Below are 12969 nucleotides of genomic sequence, written 5' to 3' on the forward strand. Positions count from 1 at the left end.
GCCATCCCGGGACATAGAATTGCCAGATCACTAAATATGGCAGTGTAAGCTGCAACGTCGGAGTCCTTCATCGCTAGACCCTAGAGCTCTTGCTCTAGCTTTTGTACTTCGCCCCTTGGGCTAACCATTGTAAGGTTTAGTGACTTGACATGGCCATTCCACCACGTAAGGGCCCTGTCAGAGAAGGTGTAGGCAACAAACTTCACTTTACTCCCTTCTCGGCATGCGCATATTTCAAAAATCGATTTCGTTTTCTCAAACCATTGCATTAGAGTAATGACTCCCTCATTTACATTAAAGGATTTGGGTTTACAATTGGTGAAGTCTTTGTAGGAACACTCCATTGGGTGTCCATCGTTGTCTCCATGGTTCGATGGGTTGGCACTACTTCTCGCCCCATTGGTACCACTTGCATGGATATGAGTCATGGCGGCTGTTACAGCAGCCTGAAAGACAGCATGATCGTACCGTGGTGGTGGCGGCGGTGATGGATTTGTTGTCGTGTTGTTATTACGCCTAATATATCTACGAGGCAACATCTTTATGTCATAGAGTTGTAAAGATGAAAGGTTGGTAAGGTATTGGTATTGGTTATAAATCGAATGTAATAAGAATTAGGTTATTGTAGTTTTGTGTGTATCATGCTCCGAAAGTGTTTTGTAAAAAATTCATAACATAAGTCTATGTGAAAATAACCTTATGAATTTTTAATAGTGACCACACTCACTGACATTCCGTGACTTAATTTGCAAGTACTAATTGTGACGAAAGACGTTATAAACCTAACACATAGTGTGAGTAGTGTAATCACTGACTCACTAGATTATATTAGTTTCTTAGTTATTAGTGTGATTTATACGGTGCTCAGCCACCTTGCATGACTTACGAGTGATTCTCTCTGTCTGATTCCCTCTTGAAATCCTCATCCTGTACTCCTTCTGGTTCTTGGTTGTTTGCGATGTCTAGGTGTCGTTTGTGCGAGAATGAGAGTGTCTAAAGAATCTATGAGATTAAATAAAACATTTCTATTTTTACGAGGTGATCCTTACCGGTTCCTCCTATAATCACGCAGTGTATACAAGTTGTATATAAGCAAGATCGAATAGACCTTCGAATAAGTGATCCTACTCTAAGACTACAACCAAACAAGGAACAGGAAGTAGAGTGAAATTCACAAATTCTAAGTCTATAAAATATCCATTATACACAATCCATGGAGTATACACTTCGCAATTATAGGCCTACCAGTAAGGGTCTTTTTAATTTTCACATAAGTTAGTTCTAGTGCCTAAAATACTCCTATATTATTTTAATTATATGTTTGATTCTAGAGCTTCTTGGTATATGAAGTTGGTAAGTTTTTAGACTTGTTGTTATTGTATAGTGTCATAAAATACTCCTATACTATTTTAAACTTTATGTTTGGTTCTAGTGTTCCTTTATATATAAAGATGGTAAGTTTTAGACTTGTTGCAACACTACCTTCACTCCCAAACACGTGTCGGTTGTATCTCAAATAAATATAGTTGACCAGGCTATATTTATCCCAAATATGATTACATAATTGTCTAGGTTTGACTATAGTGTCCAACATCTAAATACTTTTATTTTGTTCTTCTTGTGATACTTGTTCTAGTATATATATATATATATATATATATATATATATATATATATACTTTTATAAAAATACTGTTATATTTTAAAAGTATTTCTCTTGGTCAGAGTGTTTTTATCCCATTGTATTTATAGTTGTGTATAAAGATGTTGTGTTTGACCAACACAATGGTATACTCGATTGACCGAGCTACAGTTATAGAATAATTGCTTTCTTTGCTAAGCGGGTAGTCATGGTCAAGACATTACGTTTTACCAACACATTGGTGTAATCGGCTGATCGAGCTACACTTATAGATTAAACACAATCTTGGCTAAGCAGGTAGTCGTGGTCAAGATGTTGTGTTAAACTAACCCATTGGTATAGTCGGATGACTGAGCTACACTTATAAAATAATTGCATTCTTGGATAAGTGAGTAGCCTTGGTTAAGATGTTGCGTTTGACCAACACATTTGTGTAGTCGGCTAACCGAGCTACACTTCTATAATAATTACATTCTTAGCTAAGTGGATAGCCATGGTCAAGATGTTGCGTTTGACCAACACAATGGTATAGTTGACTGACCGAGCTACACGTATAGAAAAACTGGATTCTTGGATAAGCGAGTAGCCACAGTCAAGATGTTGCGTTTGACCAACACATTGGTGTAGTCGGCTAACCGAGCAATAATTATAGAATAAAAACCTTCCTTGCTAAGCAGGCAGCCGTGGTCAAGATGTTGTGTTTTGACCTACACATTGGTGTAGTCGGCTGACTGGGCTACACTTATAGAATAATTGCATTCTTGGATAAACGGGTAGACGTGGTCAAGATATTGCATTTCACCAACACATTGGTGTAGTCGGCTGACCGGGCTATACTTAAAGAATAATTGCATTCTTGGCTAAGTGAGTAGCCGTGGTCAAGATGTTGTGTTTGACCAACACATTAGTATAGTCGGCTGATCTAGCTACACATATAGAATAATTGCATTCTTGGATAAGTAGGTAGATGTGGTCAAGATGTTGTGTTCGACCAACACATTGGTGTAGTCGATTGAATGAGCTACACTTATAGAATTATTACATTCTAGGCTAGCGGGTAGCCGTGCTCAAGATGTTGCGTTTGACCCACACATTGGTGTAGTTGACTGGGCCACACTTATAAAATAATTTCATTCTTGGCTAAGCGGGTAGACGTGGTTAAGATGTTGCACTTGACCAAGACATTTGTGTAGTTGGCTGACCGAGCTATACCTACAGAATAATTGCATTCTTGGCTAAGCGGGTAGCCGTGGTCAAGATGTTGCATTTGACCAACACATTGGTGTAGTCGGCTGACCGAGTTACACTTATAAAATAATTGTATTCTTTTTTCCATTCTTCCATGAAACCATCATTTCATTAATTCACGAAAAATGGCTACTTCTTTCCTGTCGAACATGATCGTGCAATGTGTAGAATGCCCTTCTTGATTCGTCGTGATGCCTTCCTGAACTGTTATGGTTAGCCCTTACTGACATTGTGGTGAGTTCATTCTTCGTTCAGATGCTCACTAGGATTTGATTTCGTTATTTCCTTCTTTTCGGGTGCCTTTTCTTACTTACCCATAGGATGAAGTAACTTGGTGGTGATGTGTTAGCTTTGTTGTCTTTGTTCGCAGTGCCTACGACTACCTACAATTTGTTCTTCCTGGCGTAGATCCCTCTCAAGCTTTTAATTGTTCCTTTCCTTTTTCATTGGTTCCCCTTCCATTTCACTCTAATTTCCCTTTTTCTTTTCGTTGTTCGTAAATCACCCTTGCTTGCATTTCCTTTCCCTTCCTGTCCATCTTTCACATTGGGTGATCATGGCTCTTCTTTGGTTCGTATTCATGTCTCCTCATTCTGCTCCCCTTTCACAATTCTAATGCCCTCTTGATCGTTGTTTTTCGTTATCATTATTGTCCATGTGATTTTTTTCTTAACCATCGAGACATCCTGCTCTCTCACTTTCCATGTTGCCACCTCTGCGAGCGCCCCTACCGATTCCTTCAAACTGTTGCTTGATTCTAGGCTTATTGCTTTAAGCTATACAGTCTTGTTCTTTTCCTTCTCGCTTTCGTTTTTGTCTGTTGTGGTTGTGGATGTCGTGTTTTCTTCTTGGAATGCAGAGTTGCTAAAACGACTAATTGTTCGTTCTTGTTTGGAACCTACTCTATTTTTCCCGCTCTTTTCTTCGTGGGTATTGTGTCGACTCCCGACATGGTATGAAACTTGACTAAATTATGAATAGTTGATGCTATGACCCTGAACTTATGTATTTCTATTCTTCCAAATATTATGTTGTAGATAATAACAAACCTGATTAGTTTAGTGCCGTTCTTGCCGTTATTGTACCTTATTAATTGTGTTTCAGGTGGTTCTATTTTCTTTTGCACCTGGCTTGGGAGATGCTTGTAGAAATGTTTGTACATGACATCTATCAAGCTGATAATGTCCACATAAATATCATTCACATAGTTTTTCCTATGAATCCTCCAATCACGATGCGTTTATCTCCTTTATGATTATTTTTGTAGTCCCATTCATGAAATGTGAACTTGTAATAATCTCACTCATGATCTGCTTCAGATTGCTCTAGATGTATGAACATGATGATTTCGTTCTTCACTGAATGCTTTACTTTGGGCTCTATTGGTACAATGCTTTCTAGTTGTTTGGATCGAAGTCCCTTTATCAAATCAGTGAGTTGTTCGGACTGCATCTTGTTTTCCTATTCTCGTCGCAACATGGTGCACTCGATGGTGTCATGCCCAATAGATTCATATAACTCATAATACTTTCCATGGTTCTTGCTTCCTAACCTTTCTCCTGTTCTTTCTCCGCTATTCCTCTTGCTTTCTCCGATTGTCGCCATATTATTCCTTCCTCCATTTCTTTCTATTTGATTATTATGATATTGGTGCGGGAAACAGGTTGGTCGCAGTGCCCTTATATTGTTGTATTTTTGGTTTTCTTGAGCTTAACCTCTCACATAAGGTGTGCAGTAATCTTTTTGAACGTAGGCTCTCTCTCCCTAGTTTTCTTCTTCTGTTTCATGTAGTGGTGAACCCTTTCCATCATATCCTTCCTTGACTTGGGTGGTTTACCAACCTGTTTTTTGAATAGGACTCCTGGATGTAATCCATAAGTGAACACAACTATAACCATGTTGGCTACACTTTCCGGGGAATTAATACTAGATGTGTTAAAATGATGCACAATAGCATGTAACGTCTCGTCTTCACGTTGTTTGCATCCTAAGATGGCATGGGCATCCGTCGTGTATCTTCTTTGTTGTACGAAATGACCGATAAACTCTTCTCTTAAATAGTTGAAATAATGTATGCTTTCTACCGGTAAACTTTGGTACCATAACCGTGCTGGCCCTAACATGTTGGTTGGGAAGAAAATACACCTGTATTTTTCCTCCAGGTAGTAAGCATCCATCGTCCATTCGTAGTTTTTGATATGATTTTTTGGATCACCTGAACCATCATACTTCGAAATTTATGGTATGTTCACTCCTAGATGGTAACTGATATATGCATATGCTTATAATGAGTGGCGATTTGTCTGACCTCAGGAGTCAACAATTATTAGTCTTTTTGTTTGAGTCCCTGAGTCCATTGTTGTTCGTCGCTTGCAGTGCCCGTTGAATTTTTGGTGTTTCTTGGTTTCCAATATGGTTTATGGAACGTAGGTTAATTTTCTGGGACTGAGGCGGCCATAACTCTTGATAATGTGCATATGGAAATAGAGGAGGTAGCGGTATGTGTGGTCGTACATTTTGTCGCGTTGGGGTTACCATGGTTGTTAAGTTTTGGAAGAATAATATTGGTAAGACTTGTATTGTCAGCTTATTGTTTATAGTAGTGGTCTTAGGAGGTCTTGTGGACATGTTTGGCCTTCCTGTACTAGAACTACTATCTGATGCTACCGTAGACTGTTTGTCTTGTTTTCTTCCCCTTACTTGGTGATTTTCATTGTGGTTCTCCTTCCTGTGTATGTCGGGGATGACAGTGGTTCTGCTAATTGGGAATAAACTATCATTGGTAGCACTATACTTGGTGTTGTCGTCGTAATGGGGGTGAATGATGGGATTAAGTTAATGGGACTGAAACTTAAGTCCACTATAAGATGTAAAACATGTGTTTTTTCCTGCATATTTATATACAAATGGAGCAAATGTTGTTACATGGGCTTCCGCATGCTTGATAGTTGGATGAAATGATCATCCTCTAATGTGAAATCTATAAGGCATGTTGCAAAGGTAGACAACACTAGGGTTAGAAAGCGATATCGATGGATGGACCTCGATGTTACTCTTTGATTCCTACTTAGACATCGTTCAGAAGGGGTAGTAAAATTGTTTGGGTTGTTCGAATTCTACCTTGTTGATGCGTATTGAGGGTCTTATATAAAAACGAGATGGTCTGTTTTCTTGCTTTCCTAAACATGTGTTGTAGATGTCTAGGGGTTGCAAGGGTAGTACCCTTCAATACAATCATGTTGCCTTTTCTGTGTTTTTGGGGATATTGCCTTGAAATCCATACAAACTATTTCTTTTACGTTTAATATATTTTTGGCCGTTTTTTTTCCTGGGCGATTGACTTGATAGGAAAACTCCCCGACCTGCTAAGTATTTAGGCCTGCTGCTTGTTAGTGGACTGATCTTAATATGTGTTGTTCTTTCTTTGTATGTGTGGTCTGATCCCCATACAATATTAAGTAACAATTTACGAGCCTAGAAACACAATCGTCACATGCATCTACGTGGAAGGCGATTTTGATATTGCTCATCCACCTATCTCGACTTAGACTCAACCATTGTGTCGCTTGATCCTCCTTTCCCGACTAGGAGACTTCGATTTTATCATCATCCATTTCGATTTCATCACTAACAACGTCTAGAATTTCGTCACCAAGTGCGTTTTTTGCTCATCAACAAATATTGTTTGACGATTTCAACACCAGGTGTGAGTTGCAATTTATGATTAGCATTTTATATAAAGAGAAATTATTATGGACCGAGAAAAAAAATGCTTGTTTCGTGTTCCTTTCTGCTACAGTTCCAAATGCTAAAGAATTTGTTGACTGGGTTGAAAAGGCTCACAAACAACAATGTCATATGGTTTATCCGAATTGTAAGTCATCACCCTTTCAACATTATCTTTTCCTTCCTGGTGGTCATGAGTTATACTTAGTGGTGGACGAAATCAAAAATTTTCATGAAGATAATTTCCAAAAACTGTAAATGCTCTTGTTCCTGCTAATGATTGTGATAAACAGAAAGATAATGGAAAATTGTAGAAAGAGTTGCTTAACGGTAGGCGTGGCGAAGATAATGATATATTGTAAATGACGAATATGATTATTCAATGCCAATATGATCTACATATAATCTTTAGTTTTAGCCAATATGAGCAAGTGTCAAATATTTTTAATTTTTTTGTTAGTTAAACTATTCACTTTTGAAGGTTTTAACTGATTTTAAAATGATTTCTTGTTAGGGAAGTGTCAACACCAGTGCCTTATATAATTTATGTCTTAGAACCTCAAACTTTGCCTGTTGCTCAAGCCTTCAATGAAAGGTAACACTTTTCTTCGTCAGACGGGTCAGAAGTACTGCCATCCTCGAAAAATCCTGGATGAACCTCCTATAATAACCCGCTAACGCAAGGAAAATCGAAATCTTGGATGGAGACCTCGAAACCTCCCACTGCAACACTGCCTCAATCTTAGCCGGATCGACCAAGATACTATCTTGGTTGACAAGGTTCCCAAAGAGCTAAACACCGCACAATTAAAACTCACATTTGGAGAAGTTCACGTAGAACCTCTTTTGTCTAAAACCCTCGAGGACCTCCTGCAGATGCTCTACACACTGCTCTTTGGTCATAGAGTAGAACATGGTATCATCAATGAATATAATCCAAGACCAATCGAGCATGGGTCTACACACTCGATTCAGCAAATCCATGAATGTTTTTAGTGCATTGGTGAGCCCGAATGGCATCACCACGAACACATAATGTCCATAACTATTATTGAAAGTCATCTTCTACACGTCCTCATCCCTGACCCTTATATGATGAAAACTCGACCTCAAATCAATCTTGGAAAACCAAGATTTACCTTGAAGCTGATCAAATAAATTGTCGATCCTAGGTAGTGTTGCATTATGAGGGTCCCTAGACAATGAAAGGGAAAACAGAAGCAACAAACATATAATAATTAGTCTCATAAAACAGTCACCAGATCTGTGTTCAACCTATATATGCAACTCAACTGAAAATAGGCCTGGCAATCGTGTCGTGTTCGGGTTGGCGTGTCGCGGGTTGGCAGGTTGGCGGGTCAAAATGTGCCAACCCAAACACGACCCATTTAAATATACAGGTCACGGGTTAGCGGGTCACGGGTTGGCGGGTTTGGAACATAAACCCATATATGACCCACCAACCCATTTATTTATACGGGTTCACAAGTTGGCGGGTTCGTGGGTCTAAATTTTAGATATTTAAGTCTTAAACATCCAAATGAAAATTAAAAACATTCGTAGAAACATGTTACAGACTTAGCCTTATAGGTTACGACTTATGACCTTAGACCATCCACCACGAGTAATAATGTTAAAACAATCGAATGGTCTATGAATAAATGGTATATATTATATAATACTTATTAAATATTAATACTTGATACATAAATACATTTAAAAATATAATAATTTTTTTTATTAAGAATATAAACGGGTTGGCGGGTCAACCCGTTTATTTTTTGAGAAACCCATATATGACCCGTTTAATAAACGGGTTGGCGGGTTGACGGGTTAGCGGGTTGAAAAACTCAACCCAAACCCATTTATTTCGTGTCGTGTCGCGGGTCGTGTCGAGAATTGCCGGCCCTAACTGAAAAGAAGGAAGAATAAGAATACATATTTGTTGTAATCGTTGAGGACTCCTTTATATTGATCGTATAATGAGTGTAAAGAGTCTAACGCATGACTCCTCTTTCATAGTCGCACCTAAGGAGCAAATCAACAACATTTGACAATAACCTAATCAAAGAACACCTTGAATGCGATGCAAAAAAGCCGAACACAACTTTTGGGTTATGAGCAAAACAATAATCATATGCTGCACATGCAAACCCTAATGCTTTGGATCTAGGTTTTTCTAATTGTACATGCAATAATCATCCAAAGCTTGTAAACCCTAAATCTAGCATACAGAAATCGAATACTATGACTAAAAACAATTTAGAAACATACCTTTCAATTGTAGCTTGATAACCTTGAACCTTTTAGAAACATACCTTTCAGTTGTAGCTTGATAACCTTGAACCTTTGAGATCATAAACACCAAAAGCAATTGGAGAATATTAGGGAGAGGAGGAGGAGGCTTAAAATCGTCTCAAGGGTTTTTGGTAGTTGATTTTAGGTGCCCAAGGAGTCCTTTATATAGCTGAAGAATTAGGGTTTCAGTTAAAGACCTAATCCGATTGCTTAGGCTCTAAGCAGCCTATAGGATCTTTTCTAGAATACCCTATAGACAAAATCTAGTGGGCTTCCACAAGGATTTCGTCCATCCCTTAACCTAGGGATCCACAACCCATTTAACAATTATCACATAATTGCAATATCACTCCCTTAATTCAGTTAACCTCTTTTGACCACAAAACAAATTCTAAATTAATTCTTGACAAATTTTCATTAAATAATATGATTTCTCTTTTAATATATTATTCACATAGTATATTAATAAATCACATTTATCCTCTTTCTCCATTGTTCATCCAGTCAAGTAATGAAGGCTGATGAGATTAAAACTTTAATCTTTGAAGATCGATTAGATCTTAAACAGGTAAGTAAATATAAAACAGCAAGAACACGAAAATAAGAACAAGCCAAGAGTGAATCAAACGTGTCGAATGATTAAAACAAAATCCTCAGAAGAGCTTGATTAAGAACATCAACTGTAGAGGATTGGTAGGTTTACAAGAAGGATCAAAGAAATCTGTAAAAATTATCGTTATGCTCTAGATCAATCCTTTACCTAATATGCATGCAAGCATATACTTATATAATAAACATAATGGGCTCTCGGTTGGACAGGCCCAAACCGGAATACAAATTAAATAAACAAATAGCTGAGCCCAAAGACGCAACCCTTGAACAAATCTTCAACCCAACAATCTCCCTCTTTGCGTCAATTGGAGCGAGATCTTCACTTGTTACTTGGGCCAGCAGCGGAGGCAGGTACCTTCTTCTTCACGGTGTTAAACAGACGAGAGATAAGAGCCAGAATCGTCTGCCTAAACCTGATGTACCACTGGATCATGTCATTGAAGTACTTAACATCATCCGCTGTATTCTCTTTACACCTTTGGATGATCGACAACACGTGCTCTAGACAAGCAGTGGTGTAAAGATGTTTGTCAGCTAAAGCAAAGAGACATTTCTGTCCTTCTGCTCTAGTGAACATAACCGAATTGCGTCTCGGGTCGATCTTGCCCATTTTCATCTGATTGAGATCACTTGCCGATCCCACAGGAGCTATCTTCGGTTTCTTCTTGAAGACAGTGGCTACCTCCTGATCCATAAGGGCTACCTCCATGATATAACAGACAATCATCCTCTTGAGATGGTCTATGATCGGACCATATTCAGCTTCATTTGTCAAGAGGATGTTATGCAAAACAATCCAATCATGAGGATTTAAGTTCGGTAGATATGCCAGGGAGATATGATGTGCAGTTCTTGCAGATCCTCGAATCACCTTGAACCGAACATTAATGAATCTACCTTCGGTGTAAGGCTTCAGTACCCGGACGTTCACTATCTTCTGGGCGCTCCAAGTTAGATACTGAGGACGAGCAGCCTTCAGATAGAAGTCGATGAGCTCCCTATCAACCTCAGGGTTCGGATGAGGGACTTCATAAATATTTGAGAAGGCGTGGAAGATAAACGCCTTTCGAGTCAACGGCATGTCGAACTGCGAATCGACAGAATTATTGCAGTCGAACGAAATCACCGGCTCGAGCCATAAGATGCTGGGAGTGTCTATGGCCTCTTTGATCATTCGCTCCCGAGTCCAGGCAGGGAAGAGAGTCTTCCTGCTCTCGAGTAGATCGTTGGCTTCCTTCTGCTTGCGTTCGGCTTCTTCAGCCTCTCGCGCCACACGATTAACATCTTCATCAGCATTGCGACTGTTCTTTCGTTTCAACATGTCAGCAATGGTTTCTTTATCTTCATCTTCATCTTCTTCCTCAGCTATGTTTTTCCCTTTGTCTTTCACACCCGAACCCGAAGCTTGACCAGTCGGAGGTGGTTCGGTTGTGTGAGTAGCTTTGGAGGAAGGAGGTGGTTTCGATCCAGTCTTCTTCTCTTCTCCCCCTTGTTTCGGATTGGACACGAAACTAGGTAAGCCTTCGATTTTGCTGAGAAGGTCCATGGCAGGAGAAAGCTTTTCAGCAAGGGTTCGCCTCACCGAATGGTTTAGAATTGGATCGTGTGCTTCTAGGATGTTTGATAAGGCAGCGTGTACATCCGAAACACATGTCTTGATGACCTCCCTTTCGGATCGAAGAGCTTCAAGCTGTTGTTGAGAGTTTGATAGCTGAGTGCTCTTGACCTTTAGGGCGGTGGTTTTGCTTGCCAGAACGTCCATCAATGAGTTCTCAGCTGCGAGATCCTCCTGAAGCTTAGCTAGGCGCTCATCAATGGAGGCACGAAGGGCCGAGTTGTCGTCGCATATTGATTGGCGAAGGTTGGCGAACGACGTCAACTCCGTTGAGACGAACTTTGCCAATTGCTGAACAATCGGTTCCAAAGTTGTCTTGGTAGAAACCGCACTCTCCTGTAACGACTTAAACAGGGATGAGGCGTCGTTGAATAGTTTATCGACTTTTGCGGTCGCAGCCTCACAGGCTTTGGTAGAGGCGTCGATGGCGGCAGTGGTTGAGGCTACCGAATCATGCTGAGCCCTGGAGAAGGCATCAACAATCTTCTGAAGTGCAGCTTCAGATAGAGAGGACTGTTGGTTGGAAGATGAGGCGAGAAGTAAGTCAACCTTCTCGTTGAGCTCCTTAAGATGCTTCTTTGTCACTGGAGCATCATCCTCTTCATCACTCTGAACCTGAAACGGACTAAAATAGACCGAATCGAAGGTCATGTTATCACCGCCAAGGAACGGGTTATCTCCATCAGAGGCGTGATCTGGAGATGGTTGGGGTGGTGAAGCTGGGGGTGTTGTGGGTTTTGTGGATTCAGGTTGAGTGTGGGGTGGGGTAGTTTCGGGTGGTGGTTGAGTGTGGGTAGGTTCGGTTGTATGGGTTTCGGTTTGAGGTGGTTTGGTTACGGGTGGGGTTTCGATTACAGGTGGTGTTTCGGTTGCAGTTGTGAAAATGGGTGGTGGTATAGGGAAAGAGGTTGGAGGAATAGTGGCAGTGGGGTTTATGGTGGGAATGGAAGTAGGAATGGTTTGAGTGGGTGAAGGAATGGGTGAGTTGTGGATTTCCATATCTGGGGTAGGAGATCGGGGTGGGGTGTTGCCTCCTGGAGGGGTTTCGCCTCTTTGAGAGCCATCCGAGTCCGAACTCTCGCCTTCAGAGTCACTCGAAGAAGAGGAAATAACAAGCTTGCGCTTCGGTTGAGTCTTCCTCCTCTTCGGCTGTGGGGACTGTGCAGCTTTTGTCTGTTTCCTCTTCTTGAGAGAAGGACCCTTAGGAGCTTTGGTCGCTTGCTTCCCTTTGTCCGCCTTTTTGCCCCTGGGCACCGGTTTGTCAGCATCATGGATGGACTTTAGCATTTCCGGTGTAAGTTCCCTAGGACCAGATGCCTTGAACTCTTTGATCGTCCGGATGATCCTGCTGTCGGATGGGATGTTGCCATACATTGTCTCCGGAATAGAGCCAATGAAAGAGAACCTGGATGCATCAGAAACGATTATCTTGGTGGTATGAAAAGTACCGACCGAAGACATCACCGCACCAGTAGCAGTAGGTATATCCAGCTTATCCATCGCCCATTTGGTGATAAGAATCCAGAACCGGGCAAGCGACACCTCAGAATGTCGTGATGAAGAAGAAAGGCTCTGGATGAGCTGTTGCCAGAGGACCAACCCAAAGTCGAGGTTGACGCCGTTGTAAACTGCGTACATAACCGACAAGAACAGTCGACTAGCACCATCAGATCCTGAGCTCCGTTCAGACAAGCCCTTGAAGAGAACTGTGAACATGCCGTTCCACTGCGGTGGCAAGCAGGACTTCTTGAACTTTGCGACGGAGACGAGCGCCTCCGTGTACCCCATGTTATAGAACATGTTGTAAAGATGCCCAATCGGAATCGTC

General features: G+C 40.7%; 1 protein-coding gene across 1 annotated transcript; it reads right to left on the reverse strand.

Moving 5' to 3' along the window:
- Positions 1-4608: 4608 nt before the first annotated feature.
- On the reverse strand, positions 4609-5067 carry LOC111905507 (uncharacterized). Its single transcript, XM_023901189.1, has one exon. It carries the CDS (start codon positions 5065-5067, stop codon positions 4609-4611), a length of 459 nt encoding a protein of 152 aa, XP_023756957.1.
- Between the last annotated feature and the right edge of the window lie 7902 nt (positions 5068-12969).

This window comes from Lactuca sativa, chromosome 9 (assembly GCF_002870075.4).
Source record: "Lactuca sativa cultivar Salinas chromosome 9, Lsat_Salinas_v11, whole genome shotgun sequence".
Classification (NCBI taxonomy): domain Eukaryota; kingdom Viridiplantae; phylum Streptophyta; class Magnoliopsida; order Asterales; family Asteraceae; genus Lactuca; species Lactuca sativa.